The 23,267-nt window shown below is 41.2% G+C and overlaps 1 protein-coding gene across 1 annotated transcript in view; it reads left to right on the top strand.

Annotated features, from left to right (window-relative positions):
• The first annotated feature begins 2,474 nt into the window (after nt 1-2,474).
• LOC307020384 (ephrin type-B receptor 4a-like) overlaps nt 2,475-23,267 on the top strand; it is a 36,789-nt gene continuing 15,996 nt past the window's right edge. Inside the window, exons 1-4 of the mRNA XM_079651706.1 lie at nt 2,475-3,404; nt 19,042-19,112; nt 20,924-21,205; nt 22,802-23,192. Of these exons, the coding sequence (XP_079507832.1) occupies nt 3,326-3,404; nt 19,042-19,112; nt 20,924-21,205; nt 22,802-23,192 (823 nt within the window). The 5' untranslated portion in view covers nt 2,475-3,325. The remainder of the gene's footprint in view (nt 3,405-19,041; nt 19,113-20,923; nt 21,206-22,801; nt 23,193-23,267) is intronic.

The raw sequence follows: 23,267 nt of genomic DNA, 5'->3' as shown, positions 1-23,267 counted from the left end.
AGGCGTTTGATAACACAGCCTAAAAAGAAGCATTGTCTGCACAACCGGCTGACAAATAAGCTTGTTTCTTCACATTGGAAGGTCATTCTGATCCCAAGCTCTTTTGTGTTTCTACCAAGAGATTCTACAAATCATGGTGTAAAGAAGAAGAGTGTAACCACAGGAGACATCTGTCAGTCCCTTGTGTTTCCAAATATCTCCTGGTAAAGCTCCCACTGCAGCATGCCCGAGCTGGAAGTGAGAGCCTGATTAAATATTATAAAGAAGAATTTCATGCACTGCATACAGTTAATGTGACAGCTTTAGTGAGTAAAATACCCCTTAGCGTCCCCCTTATGCTTGCTGTTTTGAGTTTGGATCCACTTGTATAACACTATATGTATTAACAACGATGAAAGATAGAAAAGAAGAAATGAGCAACAAGAGTCAAGGACAAGTTCTAGCTGTACTATTTATATTATTTGATTTTCAATTAATCTAAATTCTTAGAAATGTACAGATACTGATGACAAGCAAGGCAGAAACATATAGGAAAATATGTGTCTTTTGCCATATAGTTCTCATCCTAGCCTGCTGTTTGTACGTCAACAGATTCCTCCTTCCTGCCTGGGGCTATGTAAATAACATGGATACATTTAATGCAATTCAGACAATTATTATGCTCTACAGACATTAGAAAAATGTTGACAACACAAGTTGAACCAAGAGAACAAGAAACACACGCCCTGCCTTGCAAAAATCAAACACTGGTATGGCCTTGTTAGTGAGCTTGAATTGCTAATGGCTTATTTACATTTTGTAATTTAGACTCTAGAATCTGCATTTTCTCTTATTTATGCAGCTGTCTCTCCCAGATCCTCTTCAAAAAGTGCTTCCATTCTGTTCCCCATGAGGAAAACCCCCATTAATTAAATAGGAAAATAGGCTGTGCTGCGGCACTGATGTAGTAATGAATCGGTAATGTTATGGTTCTCGTTAAATAATGCAGTATTCAGATGGTTCATTGAGAAAGATGTCATTAAAACATACATGTTTTCAATGATCGGTGAGGTGGCACAAATGCTCGATAGCTCAGTTCTAATGCTAGCCAAGCTAATTATGCAACATCTATATTTTTTCATGACACTGCAAGAAAACAAGTCTTATCTGCCGAAGGCCCCTTATGGAAGCATCATGAGTCAGGTGACTGGGGTATATCTGCATATCACAAACTTCATCTTATTTGACCTCAACTTGAGACAACATGTGTTCAACTCCAGAAGTTATCAGCCCTGCAGAGGTGTACTTGATTAAACCGAACACATTTCAGTAAAGACGTTATTCATTTTGATCAGCATAACGAATTATCCCCGTCCCCAACTGGGCATGAATCGGGCCAACTTCGGGCTAGAATCGTGCCAACATCGGGATATTGAACCAGACTGAGTGTCTGGGCTAACTGTTCCACCACCTACCTGAACGTTTCATCCACAGAGGACAGTTCAGCCTGCCAGTACTTGTGGATAGGACGGACCTAATTGTTGTTTTGCAATCAAAACACTCAGAAGTAAAACCGGAAGTCATGAACATCTGTTGTCAAAATAAAGGCTTAGAGCCAACCTGAGTAGTGCGTGTGGAAAGAAACATGAGAAAGTTGAGTCGGTTGCCACCTGAATTTGAGACAGAGAGAAATAGACAGGGCTGACTTGGTTTAGTGAGATTGCACCAAAACTGTTGGTGCCAGAGTACCAGTTTACCTAAATGTAAAAACACCTTGCTGGGGTAAACTGAAAACAGGTTATAGGAAAAATGGCTATACATAGGTCCTAGCATGAACAAAATGAGCTCACAATTGAATACAACTAGAATTTGTGTGCAACAGTCAGCAAGCATCAGCATGAACAAGCACCTTATATATTTATATCTACAGTCTACACACAATATGGGCGGAAAAAGAAAGTGTCAACAGAGTATTTATAGTTCCAACCTAAGCTGTGTTCCAACGTAGGAGCTGTTTATATGATGTGTACATAAGGTGTTTGCTTGTGTAAAGTATATATTGAAATGATGGATGGTCTACACATATCATTGGTGTTCTCCTGAGCAATACGGCAAACCCCCAAGCACTCAGGATGAGGTTTATTACCAGGAAGATGTTCACGTACAAGGGGTTTGCCTTAGTGTTTTGATATACAGAAAGAAACAAAGACAAATGAATTAAAAGTTAAGAACATAAATAGCAAATACAAAAACAATACAATTATGAAAAAGATCATGTAAAACAATAGCAAACCTATCGGACAGGTAGACATATTGTTAGTATACAACAGTCATAATTTTGCACAAGGAAAACAACATCTTTAAATTATTTAATACATTGTTTTCAAAAAACGGTTCCAGTGGATTTTATTTTGAAGCAGCCCTCCGGAATCCCTGTATCTTATCATGTTTGCATGACTCTGCTGCTATGGAAACGGTAGTGGGCGGAGCTTGTTGGTGCCACTGGACTCCGGGTTTGATGCGGATATGAAGTCCTCGGTGACCAGAAGACAGTAGTCAGCCTGACATGCTACTTTAGCGCACAACTTTTACTCTCCGCTGCTCTTCCAGCCTGCTGTCATACCCGGCGAAAACACTAGACATTTTGCTCTACTTTCAGTCATTTTTTGCCTTTTTATCTGGGCCAGGCTAGACGTGTCGTGCGGTATCCCCAATACCTTTCGTGGATTTCCCCACCCGCAGCCCAAATACTGTGGTGCTTTGACGGGAAAAAAGCTACTTTGGTGGATTGTTTCCCTACCATGAAGAGGACTTGTGGAAGAAGGTACGAACCGACTGAAGAGGAGCATTTCTGCGCCTAATACAGATGCAGTGAAGGTGCCCTGGTTGCAGTTCAGCCTGCTCGGTCATAGTGAATTTTGGGAGAAGTCGTGTGGAGCACAAAGAGCTTTTTAAAGCGAAGGACACAACAAGTTTGGACCATGCACCCGCTGTGCTGACAGAAGACTGAGCTGAAACACTGACGCTTGTTTCTAACTGTTGTTTTCACCACAACACAAAGTTGGACAATCCACATAAGTTTTCAGGCTGTCCGCTTGCTATTTGCAGAGCTGTACACGGGAAAAACGTGCTTTATACTCACATTAGTCTGAAACCGCTCTTAGCCAAAGTGTATTTTTACTGCAGTGATTTGACCACCGTGTGAGAGGCTCCTGAACTGAGGTCCACTTTAAATGCGGACTGGTTTGCGGTCGGTGAGAGCACCGCCGAGCTGCCAGTGCCGCTTGATTTTTAATCCAAGGCTAAACAGAAGTCGCTTATTGTTTTACTACTTAGCACCAACACTATGGAGCTGACATACACGAGCATTGTCCTGCTGGGGTGCTTCTTCCTGGACTGGTTTCTCCTGGCTTCTGCAGAGGAAGGTGAGTCTCCAGTTTCTCTTTTTAAATGCTGCCTGGACTGGTTTTCTGTGGTTACATGGCTGAGAGACATGTCCAATTGGTATTACATCCTGAACCTCACTTTAATGGATTGCAGGAAAACCACAAAAATGTACAGTGTATTCCATGCAAGGGTACGCAGGAACAATACCTAAATCTCAGGGGGGTAATCATAGACATATCATGGCAGGATGTGGCCGCAACCTCACTGATTAAAAGTACTTTTACATTTTACAGGCATAGTTTAATCCCAATAGTAATGTTATCATGCAAGTGTTGATACAGTTATGATTGTTTTCCATGTATTCTTCTTCTGGATGTTGCCTTGTTTTTTTGAGTTTCTTCCACCCTATTGCCAACAAATTGCTGCTATCTTCGGGAATTGGATTGTTTAGACGTAGTCACTATTAGATTTCCCTTTAGAGTCATCAAAGGATTCACCCTTAATGAATACAACATTCAGTACATTTGGCTTGATGTGATTGTCTGTGGTTTGATGTAGAGATCTATGTGACACATTTAGCTTTTAGAAAAGAAAAAAAAACATCAAACACTTTGTATCAAATACACAATCTAGATCCTGATTTAATGTGTATTATTTTCTGGCAGCAGGCTTGACATTCACAGGCAATTTGTCCCGGATCAGCTTTGTAATCCCTGAAGGGGGCAAATAAGACAGTTTGAAATTAGCTGTCATAATGTTAAAAAGAAAATGCTGCTTTCAAAATGTTCTGCTTTTACAGGCGAGTATAGCTCGACATCATCAGCATAACAACAAGGCCGGTGTCTGGATAATTGGCTTAATGCAGCAGGGGAAGAATGAGTCCCAGTGACAAATAAGTATCAACTAGAAGGCCTGGGTGTTTATTCTATTTGTATCTACCGTCACATCTTTGGCTTTTCGCAACATTAATGGGAAAATGTCAGTACTGGAGTGAACTAATTTGGCGTAGTTAAGAATACTGCTGACAGAGACAACTTTCTGTAAATCCAGTGACAGAAAATGGCCTTTGGAAATAATAGGCCATTGTTTTACTGCGGATCAAAGGACCACAATTGAGTTTCTTGAAGAGCTGATGAACAGTAGGCTTTGCAAAAGCACCTTACTGCTGTGTAGGCCTGATGCTATTGTGTTCCTGTTAAGTCTACTCTTTATTCTCCATCATGCTATTCTTGTCCCCACTGTTTGAGGCTTATCCACAGCTGCTAAAGGTGACGTTGTAGGATTTTTTTTTTTTTTTAGATCTCATTATCCCTCACTTCTTAGCACCTCATTGTGAAAAAAAAGGGAATTAACACATACACTTATTTTGACTCACATTGATAGAAAAGCCATTTATCTGGCTACTGTCCAACTTGTAGGTATTCTGTGACTAGAAAAATAAATTCCCCAAGAAAACAATGGGCTCTTTAACAATGAGACTATTCCCCCAGTATGTTCATACCAATCAATAGTTGCTGTAAACAGGAACACCATGAACATGCATGGTTTCACATACTCTGTGGCAGGAACATGAATCTGTCAACTGCTCCTGGCTTGAGTCTGAACGTCATGTATCCGCTGGTACTAAATGCCTCTTCTTTGAGGGTGTTGGGGATGTTAAGTTACCGCAGCTACTGAGAGTCTGAATTCTTGCGGGAAGAACCTTGTTGACTCTGTATTTCAAGAGAGAAGTTTGGGATTTTCCCAGACATTAAACATTTAGTCTAACTTCTCAGGGAGCCAGGGATCAGACCATTAAAGGAACTGAAGCTTCTTCTTCATCTGGGGCTGCAGGATCCACAGCAGGGGCCCTACATCTGAGCCAACTCAGAGTTTATCTCCTTGGGACAAAAGAGATGCTTAGCCTTAGATTTAAGTGTGTGAAGCAAACAAATTAGCCGGTTTTCGGTGGCCGAATCATCAAACACGTCCCCTTTTTTTAGAATCAAGAGAAACCTCGGTTAAGATGGCTCCCATTCCGTTTTTTCCTGAAGATGCTTGTTCCAAACCTGTGCAGAACACGCTCCATGTCGAGGACAGACATGTAGACGGGGGCTGAGGGGGTCGTACGGTTTTTGGAGACAGACTCCAGAACATCTGTGTCTTGCCAAGTGTGAACAAGATGTCTAGTTTCCATGTCTTGGGTAATGGCCCGCTCCACTGCCAGCACGCTCCGGATCATCCTCTCCCTTATTCTCCACCTAGTAGGGAATTCTGTAATGAACTGATGGGAGGGTAGAGGAAGCTTACAGCCACCAAATCTCTGCTCCTTTCCCAACTAAAGGATAAATGACTCACTTACACACACCACTTGCTCGTTCAGCCCTTGGATCTCTTATCCTTCTGTCTCCGTGAAGATTAAAACACAGACCTCCTTGATCAGATAATTACTTTGGCTGGAAATTAATAACAGGCTTTGGATGGAAATTAGAAATGAGGATGCACACACATCTTCGCCACACACACAGGAAAAACAAACACTTTTTCGCCCCGGAATTGGAAAATGTAGACCTATCATGAACTGAAAGCAATGCTTTAACCTGGAAAAAGGCATACGCTTTTACCCAGTATTAAATCCCAGTAATGTAGTCCAATTGCGATTTTGAACAAACATTTTCTGACCTTACAGATGTAAGCTATAAATGTTTGTTATCCTCCCACACGCAGCCTCAACCTGTAAAGTACCCATTTTGTTTTCCTTCCGGCCCCTCGTTATTCCTAGCACATCCAGTTTTGCTCTCTTACCGATGGCACGATGCAGTCAGTGACAAAAGCACTGCAGTCTATACCTGCTCAGTCCAGAGCCTAAATCATATTAACATCATTTTCTGTAGTGATGCAAAACTTGTCGGCTCTCATCTAAACTTAGAGGACAATTTTCCACCCTAGTGGGCGATGTACTCTCTCCTCTCCTTTCTAATGTCCACCACCCAAAGACATTTTATAAAAGCTAGTGCTTCTGAATAACCTGTGTGATCATCTGAAGCGAAACAGCTTTGTAGACAGACACTCCTAATATACTGTATATGGTTCGATTTTTATCCGAATGTAGCCCAAATGTCCACCTTGAATGCATATACCCTGAAAGTGATCATTATAATTAATGTACATTTTCATCCACTTCTGTATAGCAAATAATAGATGACTGCATCAAAATAAACACTTATCATTGCGAGTAAATTCTTTTTGAAACAAGACGCAGCAAAACACAGAATGTTGCATCATCAGTCTAAGCTTCGACAACAGAAACAGGTTTTAGGAAGCTTACATTCTCCTAATGGCTCCAAAACAGATCTGATGTTTTCGTCTGCCGCCATTTTCGTATAACTTTGATTCAGCCGAAGCTTCTGTGACGAATAAGTCAAACATTTTCTATATGTCATGATTCAATATGTACGGTAAGTCTGTTTCCATTGCAGTTGGTTGCATTCTGTTGTTTATTGAAAAACCAATTCCTCCATCTCAAACAAGCATACAAACTTTTCTGGCAATATTTCGATTTTCTTTATATCCCGTATTCCACTCTGTATTTTTCTTAGTGGAAAATTGCTAAAAAGCACGTAGATTGAAATTCATCATGTCTACACGCTATTACATGTGTTTGATTCAACATGACTCACCAGTTGTGTTGGATAAGTATCTTGATGTATGAGTGTCTGCTGAACATCGCTGTCATGTAAAGGCGCTGTCTCTTTAGCAAAATTGATTGTTTTTGGCCTGGAGGCTTGTACTGAGTGCTGTTTTTACAGCGTTGTAAATTCATCTTTCTATATATTGGAAATCTCCTGCTACTGCAATATGTTACTGCAGCTGTTACCTCCCTCCATTTACAAATCATCTTTTCAAATAGCATGCAACAAGAGAGTGCAGCTGCCAGTGTGATTTGTTTAGCAGAACCCTGACTTGTTGATAGGGTGAAAAACACTGAGAGCACTTTTTAGCCTCTGATGATGGATAGAGGGGTGTCATACTGTCTGTGGCAAAGTTGTACACACAGTAGGGGTTTTTCCCATTTCACCTTCTCCCAATCCCAAGCTAACCTAAAAAAAAGAATTGACATTTACATATCGTGTTCTGCTGCCTTCATCCTGAGCACTAAGCTCACTCAGATCTGCCAGCGGCCAAGTGGGAGTAATGAGATAACGGAGTAATAAATTCACACTTCCATTAGAGTTGCATGCTTTAAAACATATTGTAAATTAAAAACAATATCTCCATACATATTTAATGCGAAGAAAGAATCATAAAAGCAGATGAATTTCCCTTCTGCAATGTGAGTGGGTTGACACATTTCCCCACTAGCACAGGCTCACCGACATTTTCGTCAAGTGCTGGTGATTGGTCGGGTGGAAGCAGTGAGGAAAGCCAATCTGTAAAAAAGATTGCAACACTCACAGTATTGCATGCTTGTTTACGTGGACTTTAAACATTGAAGGCTCATATTTACGTAACCGCTCTTATGTGGAAGGAAAGATCAACATCAACCCACTAACAACTAAAACAATCTTGCATTTCCTACACAATCTGTTTATTCTTTCGCCTCCTAAGCCCTCCGTGACATAACTAGCATGATGAATAGCATAATGCTTCTCAATCTAATGTTTGTATCTGAGAGGCCTTCCTTGAGCCTCAATCCCTTCTTTCAGAGACATGTAGCCTTTTCTTTTGCTACTCTTTCCACGTCCTCTGTCTCCTTGATGTTTGACTGGTGCTATGCTGTTTTCTCTTGCTGACTGTCTCCCCTGCCGTGGAAATGTGGATCGTTTCCCAGAAATCCTTTTAAACGGAACCGATTTTTATAAGAAAGGGATTTGCATTTAAAGCAACCTCCCCCCTCTCTGAAAGCCTGTAGCCCATCATCCTCAGTACCTCAATCCCATGATTAGCTTCCTCAAGAGTTAAACAGGCATCCAAGTGCCACAAGTACCCTCAGTCCGTGCCTTTTCTCCCTCACCCCCCCCCCCCCCCCCCCCCCCTCCTCTATCGCTGTGAAGGATGCATACGGCAGCCGGGAATTGCAGGTGGATGATATTTTAGCTCGGCGAGAGGATTCAACCCGAGCCCATACATCCATGTCAGGCTTTCACTTTGGAGAGCCAGTCTGTCCTCCACCCACACGCTCCTCTCTGAGAGTGGGACACAATGGGGACAGGCTGCAGCAGAGAGGGAATGAGGCCACAGCCTATCAGCCATAAGCACCACGGAGAATGGCACTTTCAGAGGGATGGGGGCTCTCTTTGAAGTGAGTCAAGGGGAGATGGGGAGACCGGCGTGAGTCGACGAAATAGAATGAGCAAGTGCCGAGAGGGCAAGGAGGGTGCAAGTATGTGCACGCCTGCACACTGCATAATGAGAACAGTATGTATAGTGCCTATTTGCATTCAGTAATCAGATACACCTGGGGCCAGATATGCGAGATTTATGTGATGGGATGAATATGGGATTATAAGAAAGGGATTAAAAAAAGACGTTTAATTAGGAGACAACAAATGAGAAGGAGCTATTTATCGCCGGCCAATCTTTCTCATTTATCTCGCACGCCAATCACAGAGGAACACTGGGCATTGTGCGGCAAAACATCTTTAGAGAAGCGCCATTGTTGTCTTGTGTCGGTTTTTTGGCGTTACATTCAAAAATAGAATGAAATCTTCAAGGGAAGTAAAAGCAACACGGGGCCCAGCGACGAATCGTCAGAGGCTGGATGTGCAAGAATTGATTAGAAAAAAGCAACCGTAATGTAAAATAAATCTCCGTTTGAAGCATGCGACATCAGTGGGCTTGATTCGATTTTTTTTCCCCGACATTTTCATCCCTGCATCACAGGTTGACCTACATCTGGTGTTTGATATGCCCGTTTTAAGTTCAAATTCAATTCACTTGGTTTCGACATCAACCGCAAGACCCTCGTGACTATTTTGCTTCCACCTTCATGCGTGCACACAGCTTCTGAATGTCTCCCAGGGCCTGCTTTCACACCAGCGGCAGAGACATTCCTGTGCGCTAGCTGCCCTCCTACTGCCTGCACACAGCTTTAAGGGGAGTCATGCTCCAAATAGGAATGGGTCAGTTCACTTAAAGAAGCATTAAACACCTTTTTATTTGGCAGCGTGGTATCTTTATATATAAGTGGTGTTGCTCACACAATCTTCTTTCTGTCATGTTTTTACCATTTCTTCAATGATTACTGATTGCTTTCTCTGATCGACTCCATCCAATCATTTGAAGTACAGTCTTTGTATTGTTGACTTCGGTCAATCTTTCAGACACTGGACTAAAGTGTGGTTTGGAAATTCAGTGTCAGTGCAACCTACTGAATTCCCCTCCTTGCGTAAAACATAATGTAGCTTGCTGGTGCTCTATCACTGCTGTAGAGATGAATTCCTCTTTATTTGATATATATATATATATATATATATATATATATATATATATATATATATATATATATATATATGGAGGAGCTATGCACAGACTGATGAAGAGAATTAGCTCTGTGTGCGCCTGTTCATGTTTGAATATGTGAAAGTGCGTCAGAACACAAGTGCAAATTCTCGATGAGAGTCTGTTTTCTTGTATCTCTACTTAGATGTGTCAATCTTTAGATGGTTTATTTAGCTGGAGTCTTCACTGTTAGCTCCAAGCTGTCCACCACCCACTGCAGATTAGTCACTGAACGCTGTGTGTGTGCGTTTTCTGCTGAAACATTTCCTTTTTCCCCCCCCATTTGTATTATAGATTCTGCTTCAGTAAAGGCTTTGATAACACTGTTATAAGTACAGCAGTAGACATATTTGGGGCTCATTGAGAGTTGTTAAATGCGTCGCTGTGATGGATAGAGCTGTGTGGGTTTTTCATCAAGCCGGTATTGAAATAAGATATTCACCTATCATATATAAGTTAATAAAATGTCTAGCTTTTCTGCTCTAATGGGAGTCAATTTGACTGCTGCAACTCTATACCATATCATTCCAGCCCTGTATGTAAACACACTACTACGTATTGGAACTGATCCCAGTCCTTTCTGTTCGTGATGAAGTGACACAAGACGTGCTAATAATTTATCTTGACGTGTCGTTTTTCTAACTGGCAAAACTATTTGGTGTGATGATTGGAAGACACAGTAAACACGGGGGTGGCAGAGTCCCCCCGCTGCTTAGGAAGATCATCCCAGATTTCATCGCTGCGTGTTTCAGAAGTGTCCGCCCTGCAGGGGTGCCAGTCTTTGACTCCTCCTGACCTCAGGCCCCCTCAGTGGACCGGAGAAAAACAGGACGGTGAATATATTCCTGAAGGTTTGGGAAAGTGTTTGAAAAGAAGCACATAACCTGCACTTTCTCATGGTGCTTGTGCTGCGGTGACACGGTTCTGCTCTCCGGCTTCACACACCATCAGCTACCTTCAAGACTTCTTTAGAAGGATTGCAACTTGAGGCTAGTTGGTTTGTAGAGTGAGGGCAGGACAGAGTGCAGCGAGATGATGTATGATAGCTCCCAGGCATGGAGCAGCGAAGAGTCTGAAGAAAGCCCTCAGACCTGAGTTTTATTCAAGAGGGCAAACAAAACATATCGACAGCTTTCTATGTACGTTTTCTATCTTAGTTCTATGGTATTTCCCTTCCACTTCATATTTGTTTCACTGAATGAGTTGCCTGATTTAGAGATATTTTCGAATTAGATGTATTTTAGTTTTGAGTTGCCTTATTTTCTCCTCAACTCTGTCAGCCTTTGACGACATCTAAGAAAGTAAAGCATTTTACCAAAAGCATCAGCACAGAAATCCTCTTTTGAAATACTGAAAGTAGGGCTGCTCAATTAATCGTATTTGAATCGCAATTACGATTTTGGCTTGCAACGATTACGAAAACAACGTCTTCGAAATAAAATGATTTTTTTTTTTTTTTTTTTTTTTTTAGATTTTTTTTTTATTGGTGTTTCAGTTGAATATACTTAAAGTTCAGGGTAATCAACTGTTAAAAATATACTGTTACATTTTTTTTCAATACATGGATGTTTTCAAAGTAAATGGATAATCGTTTTTAATAATCGTTCTTAAATCGTGTTTTCAAAGTAAATGGATAATCGTTTTTAATTATCGTGATATCAATTATTGACCCAAATAATCGAGATTATGATTTTTGCCATAATCGAGCAGCCCTAACTGAAAGGCTACAATGTGTCTGTCCACTAAAGCACTTAACTATCCATCTTGTAGAAATCAAGGGCTCTCTAAAAAATAAATAATCCGTTTTTCAAGCTCATATGTTTTATAATGATATATTCCCTTAGACTCAGACTCCAGCAGATGACTTCCTTTGATGCTACATCATGATGAATATAGATGTGTCTGGTACTCCAATCAATACATGTGACCCACTTATCTCCTCCTACGGAGCTACAGCAGCAGGTAGGAGATCTAGATGCATTAACACAAAAACATGTTGAATAAAGATTAAGGATAAGCAAAAGGATTGTTATAATTATCTAAAGAAACAAGTTAAAAAAATATCTATATGGAGGGCAGAGGAAAATAATTGTTTTAAAAGACAGAAGAATGAAACATGTAGGAGAGAGAATTTTAAAAGATACAACAAGTCGTGGATTAATATGCTAGAATTAGTCGATGAATAAATCACTAAATAACAGAAAACACCTCGTGGTTTCAGCCTCCCAAATTTGAGGATATAATCGCACACAATAGTAAATAAGATTGTGTTTAGGTTTCTTGGTCTGCATTATTTCCTGTGTTCTCTCTTTTTATATCCTTTATTTAAAGACGGCATATCCTGGGGAAAAGCAGAGGACTTAAAAAGTGCGGTATACCCTGCTTAAAAATACACTGAGTTGATAAAAAGTCTTTTAAACTTTCCCTTTGTAATTCATTCCTCCTCCCCCTCCTTATAGGATTCTGTATCAGGAAGCCACCAGGGAGTTGGTGTAGCCTGCAACAGTGTTCTCAAGAAGCCTTTCACTTTTTCACAGAGTCGGGTTATTTTTGAAGGGGGATTGAGAAAGTGGGGCCCATAATTGGAAGTAGCGGGAGGTGAATTCACTCAGTGGCAGATCAATATTCCAAAGTAGCTGAAATGTGCTGTAAAGCAAGGCAAATGAATCAATCGCGCTGTATGAGAGATCCACCGAGTGATGTGTTTAAGGCTCGGAGTTCTTAGAGGCGTCTACTTAGAAACTGAATGATTAACAATTTAACAGGAAACGTTGTTTTCCTTCTTCCTGTTGTGAAATAAATAGTCAAATCTATTGCTTTCACTTCTTCTTGCCAATATTCGTCAGTTCCTGCTGAGCAGATGTCCAACAGAAAAACACTTCCTATAATTACACGCTCATCTATTTTCAACCCGTCATAGATGTCACCTCCCTGAATATAATGTTCATTTTTCATCCGCTGCAGTCTCTTTGGGAGTATCTGTGGCCTCTTGAGATATGTTGTGGATTTTGTTTGTCCGAGGGAGAGAAGCAGTCCAAGATGCACACAATGTTCAGCAGCTGACACTGTGGGTCAAACCTCATTACTCCTAGGCAGTGATATAAAAAGCCACAGCACCAAGTCTTTGTCTCATATGCTCTTAACCTTCGTACCTCATTTTGTGCAAGGGTCAACACTTTTAATACCAGCGTGTTAAAAGTAAATATTCGCCTTGAACTTGTGCCACTTTAATAATGGGACCGTTTTCCACTCCACTTTACCGCATTTAATCAAAAGGGAATGGCAATGAATCGTGGATGTACCTTTGGGTACTAGCCTGGATTAATCAACATTTGTTTTGTGTTCCAACACCGGAGAGAAGCTTGTTTTCAATCCTTACCTCTGTTGTGATTCACAGATGTATTCATATTTAACACTGAGCTACAATTATAAAAGGTGATTAGCCGAGGGATCAGAACACATGTTCGGCTTGAAAACGACTAACTCAAAAGAGTCTCAGTGCTGTAGTGAATTAATTATGAAGAGCTCCGCGACGGATTGGGGAAATCTGTGTCCAGTGAGTCAGTGATGAGTTGTACTTAATCCTGAGTGCTTTGGGTCAGTCGGTTTCAGTCTCAGCAGCGTCACATCTTTGGTTTCTGTCCAAATTGAAACTCCCTCCCTAACTGGGTCACATCCTGTCTTGGGACAGAGACTAACCACAAAACGTATTGATATGCGTCCCCTTCAGACAAGAAAGAAAACAGTGTCAAACATTAACACCTTTTCTTCGTCTCACTCTCGCTCCTTTCATCTCACGTACTTCATGACAAGCAGTTAAAGTCGCTGAGCTCATCAGCAGGTCAGCAGGAGGCTTTTGTTATGTAGGAAACAAGGGGTTAAACAGTGTGCATGTGAGTGATGTGCTTGTTGGCGGCCGTCCCCCAACCAGAGCAGGAGACGGGAAGGGGATAGGAACTACAGGAAGCCGAGGTCTAATCTCAGTAGACACAACTCTGTCAAAGACACACAAGCAGAGCATAAGTTGTTATGTTCACGTGCAAACACCAAACCAACGCTGAAAAGATCGTGAAGGGAAATCATTTTTGCCATTTGCATTCTTCACGTGCTATATAGTAGATAACCTGAGTGCCAAGGACGTCCAAAATTAGCATTTTTATAGATTAACCAGCGTTATTCTTTGTTACGTGTGCTCAATAATACCTGGAGGACGATCACTCCTATCATATAATTAATGTGATAATCTTCAGGGACGAGTGTTTGAATACTCCAACAAACCGAACAAACACCACTGACTTTTCTAGCAGCTGTAATCCATCAAACTAATGTTAATACAGACAACCTCGTTAATGATACCTAAAGTTAGCCATGTGTGAATATTGGCCTCACTTGGAAACATCTGACTATGTTAATACGAAGAGAAAGTGACCAAAATTAAAGATTTTTATAAGAAATAGTTATTTATTTATCTTCTCCCCAAGATGGAGAATCCTGTTTGTGTGATGAATATCAAGCTACCACAAGCAGCCAGTTAGCTTAGCATGTAATAAAGACACTAACAAACCTAAGCTAACGGTCTTTCGGTGCTATCATTAGCTAACAGTACAGAAAAGGGAGAAGTATTGATATTCTCATCACTCTTGGCATGAGGCAAACGAACACGATTCCCAACTTGTTGAACTACTCCTTTAAAAAAAATGGCGTATAAGATGTGGGTATTAAATTGCCCGAGGCATCAGAACATCCAATAAGCATGTCAAATGTCAGGGTATTGACTTCGGAAATGTTCAAGCAGAACATATGAGGTTCTGAGCTTTACCTGGAGGACATTACGTTTCCTCACGTTGTGACATATGAAGCGGCTTCAAGTCCCAAACCTCCAAACAAACGCATGCAGATGCTTTGCTAATCAATTCAGTAAAACATTCAAATACTTTACGTCCAAATATACCAGGCTAATTTACTGATAAGAAAACAATGACAGTGTTGTTTAGGTTGAAATAAATAAGCCAAACATGTGGTTCATGTAAATGGTTTCTTTGTATAGAAGCGTACAGAAATGCACACCATGTTTTTATCATGGCTTCATGCTAGCTGAGATTGAGTAGATAGCTGTAATATTGGCAAACACACTCTCGTTTTTATACATTTCTAAATCCTTTTAACATATTTTCCCTTCTCACATCCCCCTTTTTCATTATCCCAGTTCTTCCCCTCTGTCTCCATTTCTCTCGGTGTATGAGGGTAATTGGCACTCTGTTTCTTTAATTAAAATGAGGTCTAATTGTAGCCGAAGCAGGGCAAACGTTCATAGGCCTGTAATTTCCCTATCTCACTCCAAAGCCACGGAGAAAGTGTAACAAGGGGCATATAGGGATGGAAATTAACACAGAAGTGTAAAATGCGTTTCACTGAAAAGGAGTCCTGATCTCAAATTGGGTGTCGGTTGTCTAGATCCTGTAGACAGCTCTAAAGAAAATAAAGGTGTCATATTTGTCATATAGTCTCTCTTTGTAAAAAACACAGGGTCAGGTTTTACATTTCAAAGAAAAACCCTCCATTGTTGTCTGCCTTTCACACAGAAAACGCAATACCTTCCCATGGCGGTGTGTTTCTGACACGGTTACGTTATTTAAATAAAATAAAAAAACAGGCTAATTTCAATCTTCGTTAGACATGCCTTTTTTGTGCTTCTACCGTGGTAAAACAAGTCTTACAGTGTCTATAAAAAAAAATGATGTTTCAAATGTTCCATAATTGTAAATCCACGGATCAGTCCTAGTCTTCCTGCCAGCGCCAGTATCAGTTCAGACATGTCCACTGTCTCCTAATGTGGACGACTGTACTGTAATTACTGTACAATTGTTTGTTTTGGGTGTTAAATAAGGCCCATGACGAATTCTCATTGTTCCTTTGGGCAATGTTCCGGCGGTGGGTGGCCGCCGCCGCCGCTGCTGTAAGAATGTAAGGGAAAAGCCAGCTTCCTCCAGCAGGGCTTAAAGTCTGCACCTTCAGCAGGGGGAGGCCAGGCCGTGCACGCACATAATGCACACACTCGCCATATCATCGAAACACTCACACATCCTGCCTCATAAACCCTAATGATAGAGCTGTGATTACCAAGCCTGGGGTGGTGGTGGCGGCGTCCGTCTTCCACTGCTTCAAAACGGGGGGGGAAAAAATCAGCATATGAAACAGAGGCAGGTGTGCATGTGATAGGTGGAGACAGGGCGGCCTGCGTATTATGAAGGTGTTTCTTTTAATTATGCTGGAGTGAACTCGAGGTAGACTAAATTGCGGGGAAAGCACCGGCCTGAACTTTGTCATCCAATTATCCTTCTCAGCCACCTCCTCTCCTTTCTTCCACTGTATCGCCTCAGATTGTTGTTGGAAAGCTGCTGGGCTCCTGTGGATTTTTGAAGAGGGAGAAATGGTATATATGCGTGTGTGTGTTTCTTTACGAGTAGTTTGCACACGGAGAGCGTGAAATGAGTAGATTGTAAAGTAGAAACGGGTAAAAGGTAATTGAGTGAAGAGACATCTCTCAGTGTAATTTCATGACAACCCTGCTGCATATGCAACCCCTAATACTAAGAGGTGTCAAGCCGCATGTTCTGTGCATGATTGAGATGACGGGCAGAGGGAAATGACACTGGAGGAGAGCAGTAGAAATATTTAAATGGGGCTGTTCGGCAGTGAGAGTGGGTCCAGGAAGGGAGGAATTGTGCGTGTGTGTGTGTGGGTTGTTCACTGAGGAAATATATTAAATTAACGGGCTATGTGAGCAGCAGTGGGCGTGATCATTGAAATCATTATGAGAAAACGAGGATATAAAGAGGCAGATATTTATTGAGGACACCGGACACTCGTTCTTTTTCTGCCAATTAGTCTGTATTCATATTTGTAATCTAAAGAAGAAGAAGTAGCAGTATCTTTTTAATCTCAAAATTAGGACTTCCCTAGGATGTTTTATAAAAAATGTAAGGAAAATGTATAATCGACTTTATGGTTGAACAACAAACAGATTTAATGTGAGGCTGTATGCTTATAATATCCAAATGTGTATTTTATTTTCAGTTTAAAGTGCTTAAACATTGGCCAAAGTTGTTTGATTTGACTTTGAAATCAAGAGTCGGACTCAGAGTTTTTGTGAATTTCAATGGGACGTGGGTTGCTAAGTGCTGACTGTGATTGCCTCTCACTTTACTCAGGTTCACGGAGATTAGTAACTGTAGGCGTTGCTGTTGTTTTTGTAAAATACTACTAAGGTCGGTGTTCAAATATATTAATAGAGCACAGAGAGCCTTCAGAACTTCATAATGTTCTCAACGAAATATATTCCAGACATCCTGTTCTCCTGTATTATTAGTCACAGTTATTGAACAGACTATTAAAGTAACTTCAACGATTATATAATGTTCATGATTCTGGTGCTAAACGTCTAGAATATTGACATTTGAACTATGGGAGATGTGGTTACATGTTTTTGGATAATGGTTTGTCTTTGCTGCAACTAACGGTTATTTAGTTATTAATTGTATTGATAAATATCCATCACTATATCCCAGAACACACTATGTCTTCAGGGTTGTCACAAAGCCTAAATATGTTCACAATGGTATGAAGACATCAGGAGCGTTTGTTGAATTTGAATTAAACAATTCATTAACTTTAATTTCACTACTTGTCTTAAACTTTTAATTAAATTCGGTTGCCAAATAGCCAGACAACGGGGAAACAAACATTTTCAGTCGAGGTTGTTTCATTCTGCTCATTTCAAAGAAGAAGAATAATGAAGAACTTTGTCTCTGAAAAGGAAGACCTGTAGCCATTATTAAAAGATAAGATAAGTAAAAGAAGTCTGATTTGAGATGAAAAGGCGTATCTGATCCCACATATTGATAACTACAGACTGAACCACTGAATCTGTGTTTAAAAGGACTCTGAGACTTTACGTTGTCGGGTAGGAATTTAGAGCAGATGTTTTTGGACAACAAAGCTACATGTGAAGCGAGTATGTGTAAACAATAATGAACAGCTGAGAAAAGCAACACTTTGGCCTCATCCAGGCTTCATGCCAAAATAAATATGTGAATAAACAAACATTTCAATGAATGACTGTTTTAACGCAGTTCAGGCACCATAGCATTACGACTGAAATCATTATTGGAAAACGTGTAGAAACCAAAATTGTGGCTGGGTCATATATTGTGTTTGAGAGTGTGTGTTAGTGAGGTTATGGGCGGCCAGACTTTACTGTGGAGCCTTTATATGAGGAGCCTAATTCAACAAAACATCTTAATAACCCCAATGATGAATTCACCCTGAAACCCCCCGTTTCCTCAGACTTCCATTTCCATGCAAGTGCTCGCCTTGATCATGGCACACAGGAGAGCCGCATTAAATCCTGTTTATTGGTAAAACCAAACGGCCTCACCCTTGAGATGAGCCTCTGTGGAGAAAAACGCATGGCTCTAAAAACCCGGTCTGTGGCAGAAGCCTCACCCCATCAGCACGAACACTAGTCACAATTCAGCAGAGACAATCTGCCAACACAGCTGGGGGGGGAGAGAGAGAGATGTCCTCGCATGGAAATAAGTGTCTTCACCTTAACCAAACTCTGCGCTAAGTTGCATGCAGTTCAAGTCAGGGGTTCTAATGCGATACTGAATCATAGCTCCAATTGTTTGTGAGCTGGCAGAGTGCCCCTAAAAAGATTACAAGAAAACCAATTCTATTGTAATCACAGATCGTGACTGGAAGGGCTTAAATCTTTTTATTTCTGTGAGTGTGTACCGAGTCTGGTTTGCTGCCTTGTTCACACTTCTTGTCTTTACTTCCTCTGGACAAAGACGGACTCTTTTCAGCAGGTTTAGTGTGACCACAGGCATGGTGTGTCTCCGAGAAACACAAGGGACGTGGGTGGAATGAAAACAAACATGAGAGGAAAGACAATTTTAGGGTAGTGGGAATGTTTTTGTAGATGTAATTGACTGGTGAAACTCCATCTTCTAGCGTAATCCCAATGTAAGCCAGAGCTGATTCTTTAGCGGAGAGCTCGGGACTCGAAATATGTTCACTCTTTGATTTTAAATGCACTTGTGTGTGTTTCCCTGAATGTAAATGAGTCTTATACGTGTCCTCTTTACTTTCCCTGCTGTGTGATATAATGTGTTTTTTATTTATTTTTCACAGAGGTCCTGATGAACACTAAGACGGAGACTTCTGATCTAAAATGGACCGTCTTCTCACATGCCAAACCCGAGGTATGTAACCCGAGCTCCACTATGTTATCTGTATTACTAACACAGACCGTGTGGTGACTTTGGATGTTGGGCTTCCAGCGGTTCCTTTGTTACTTTGCTTATAAAAGAGCTCCTTATATGGCAGGTAACTGACAGAATAAAGGAAACGCCACAGAGAATGTGGTTCTCTGGATTCAGAGTACATTGAAAGCAGATGCCTTCAAGATATCCCATCAACCTTGGAGTTGAAGTTAATGGCTGCCCACAATTTTGAATACTGCTGCCAGAAAAAGACATATTTGTAATTTGATCAGTTGAGGAGTAGTTGCTAGGGTATTTTTTGCCAACAGCGTCAGTGACCAAAACTGCTCAACTTGCTGATTTCTCAGAAGGAAAATGCCTCCAGTGATGCTGGCAAGGACATTTCTGAAACCAGACCGAAATACTCAACAAATGTGTAAGCGCCCTTTGATTAAGATGCAACAATAAACAGGCGAACAGTCTCGATATAGCTTGCACGGAGACATTGTTTTTTAAAACCGCTTGTCAAAAGTTTTACATTGTCAAAGTATGGCACACTAACTCTATACAACAAAAAACAGTGATTTCATCTGTAATGACAGGCAGCAGCGAGGAGCTGCCATGAGCTGTCTGCATCAACATGACAGATTTAAAACAGTAAATATATAGCTATTTATTTTTTAGCATTAAAGGATTATGATACCCTTATAGTTGATATTTGTGGAAAACTCTCATCCTGTCAGGTATTAACGCTGGCTCCTCTATTCCAAAAACACTTGAGCACCGTTGTACTGTAAACTGTGAGTCGTTGCATTTACTTTAAAAAGAACAAGAAATAAAGCGTACATGTCATACACAGGATTAACCCTGCAACGTGTACTAAGTGAAATGTGTCTGCATGAAACACCATTTGTATGTGAATATACACTTCAACCTCGCATTATGAATACTTCTGTGTATTTGGACAGCTCTCTGATTGGCTCTCATAACACATATTTAGCAGATTATTTCAATATTTTTACTGACTATTTGCTGCCAGAGTCCATAGTACTTATTTATTTTTGATGAAAAGAGAAATGTTCCCCTGCCTGAGATTCAAACCAGGCTCTCATTGCTCTGCTGCACTGTAATTCATTCAGACTGGTATCCAGCCTCACTCAACACATCATCTGCAAATGGATTTTTAAAGATTTACATATTTACATAACTGAATTTCTGAGCCGCAAGTTCAGCAAATCTGCTAAATTCTGCCCTGAGTATGTTAATGTCTTGCTTGTTTCCCGCTCTTGGGAGCACAGTGATGGTGAACATGTTTGCTGTTGACTCAGAAGTCAAACATTAAAGCCTTTTCGGCTCCCCAACAAATGTCATTTTCTTTGGAGGGCTTTTCGCTTCATACATATTTGTGATATCCCCTCTCTTGTATTTTAGTCTAAAATAGTGTTTGAAGGGTGGAATCCGTGTCTGTCTCGGCTGCTGTGTTCCGCAGTGTGCTCAGTTTGACAATTGAGACTTGTATTCCCACTAGCCGGGCTGCAGCTAGGCAGGAGGAATGATTTAACAACCCACATTCAAATTTGGACTGAATCTTAAATCCACAGCAGGCCGGATGTGTCCCCAGGGCCTCTGACAGGTGCAGTGCAGCAGAGGGCCAACAACAAATCTCAACACTATTATGATGAATAGGACTTTTAAAGGGATCCCTTTTTTAAAGACCTTAGCAGAAGCCTTTACAGGTGAATTTAAAAAAAGTTTTCTGGGTCAGATGTCATTTTCACAACCTTTGACAACGCTTTGTTCTCTGCCCTCAGTGGGAGGAAGTAAGTGGTTTGGATGAGGAGAACAACAGCGTGAGGACCTATCAGATCTGTCAGACTGACAGCGCCTCCAGCCATTGGCTGCGCAGCGGCTTCATCCAGCGGAGAGGAGCGTCTCAGGTCTACGTGGAGCTGCGCTTCACCGTGATGGAGTGTTCCTCCAGGAGCATCCACCACCGCAGCTGTAAGGAGACCTTCAACCTCTTCTACTACCAGGCCGACTCCGACGAGGCGACGTCCTCCTTCCCGCCCTGGATGGAGAACCCATACACCAAGGTACGCCCCCCCCCACTCTTTATGGGTCACTTCAATCCCATAACAAAGAGTACATAAATACTCTTTGTTACGGGATATCCTGTCAGTATTAAAGCACTTCTTTTCTCTCTGTGGTTGTTATTCACTGAAAACTACTCCACCTATTTTACACATGAAGATCAGTTCAATTGTTTCGAGTTTTTAAAGCCGCAGATCATAATAAACGAATGGGTCGTAACCAACAATTAATTTCAAAGACGAATGCTGTTTATTTTCTCAATTAAAAGAACTCGAGTTTGGTTTAGAAGAAAAGGCATTGGCTATTCATTTGCGCCTAAAGTAATGCCTTTAATTTGCTTTTTTAACAACCTCACAGTCAAGAACATAAAATATTCTTTTGGGTGCATCCTGATGTTCATTGTATTCACACAAAATTAAAAAAGCAAATCCTCCCAATTGAAAAAGCTGGAACCATAACCTGGTTTTCAGCTTGGAAACGTATCAGCTTTAATGAATAATTCATTGTGAGAACCTGGATGACATAATACGTCTTGGATTAAGCTTTTAATTGCAAAATTCTCAACAAAAAGCGTATCTTCAAAAAACTAGTGATATAGGTGTTAACTTTGCAAGGAGGGCGCAATGCAAACAAGTTATTTAATGGTAATAGTCAATTGCACTTTACAATTTCCCCTGATATACCCTTCAAAAACATTCATACACCAATGGTCCCTTGCAAGGCTAGGGAATAAAACTGGTTGAATTTTATATTTATTTTACTTTTTTAAACGGGTTTGTACTCCATGTATGACTGAAGTATGTGTACTTTAGTTTTACTGACTTCTGAAAAAAGCCTACCTCCACACTATCCAGTAACCCACTGCAAAGCATGTATAGGAGTGAGCTAGAGTTGAAGTTTTCAGACTGACCTCTATTTTGCAGTCGGCACTCATATATATTTACAGTCATCCTCTTGCAGGGACATAAAGGTTGCTTTATGTATTTATTACAGTCGACTGTTAATCACATTTATATTCTGTCCAAGTTATGTTATCGTCTCATGCGATCAAGTACTGTTTCTGTAAACTCTCCTCGTAGCTGCATTCAATCCGTTTCTCAACCTGCATGTTTGCTCAGAGTTCATCTCCTGGCTTTCATTTTCCAAACGCACAGCTTATGATTGAAGTGCATTTCGGCAGCTCGTTGTCAAGCCTCAGATGTTGCAGCGTCCTTGAACACACCGCCAAAGAGAGGGTTTCAGAATAGTGCCTTCTGCTCGACTTCATTACTAAATAATGTAACTTTGACAGAGAAATAAAAGTGATGAAATGTTCATTGTGATAAATGACCTTTCTCCCAAGCGAGTTTAAAGTCGAGGTTCAAAGTGTACTGTAACAAATGGGAAACAATGGCTGCCAGGAAGGTAGGAAATAAATCTGAAATCACAGTGGTATGCTTTGGAAAAGGTTGAATAATGTAAAGCATATGTGATGCTTGGTTAATGGGCTAAAATGTATAAAACATGCAAAACCGCCAGTCTGGTCCCTCTTAAGACTGAATCCAGAGCTGGAATCGGGCCATCACATCAAATCTTTTCTCTCTCTCTTCCCGTCCTAGGTGGACACAGTGGCTGCAGACTTTCTACGGAGGAAGGGCGGGGAGAGGAAATTCAATGTGAAGACCTTAAGGCTCGGCCCTCTGTCCAAGAGAGGTTTCTACTTGGCCTTCCAGGCTCAGGGCGCCTGCATGGCCCTGCTGTCCGTCAGGGTCTTCTTCAAGAAGTGTCCCCCCCTGGTCAGTGCTCTTTCCTCCTTCCCAGAGACCGTCCCCCGCACCCTGGTGCAGGAGGCCCAGGGTGTGTGTGTGGAGCACTCCGCACAGCAGGGGCCTCGACCTCGGCCCCCGAAGCTCTTCTGCGGGGAAGACGGTCACTGGGTGGGCCAGCCGACAACTTCCTGTGCCTGCATGCCAGGATATGAGCCCTTCGAAGGACAAACCAGATGCACAGGTAAGAAGGAGGCAAGGTTAAGACGCTTGTACTAGTTTGTTTATAGACTACACCCGCGCAGGCAGCAGAGCAGGC

This window comes from Notothenia rossii (assembly GCF_949606895.1).
Source record: "Notothenia rossii genome assembly, chromosome: 9".
In the NCBI taxonomy this organism is placed as follows: domain Eukaryota; kingdom Metazoa; phylum Chordata; class Actinopteri; order Perciformes; family Nototheniidae; genus Notothenia; species Notothenia rossii.
The sequence above is the reverse complement of the archived record's forward strand: the minus strand, read 5'-3'. Positions and strand labels throughout refer to the sequence as shown.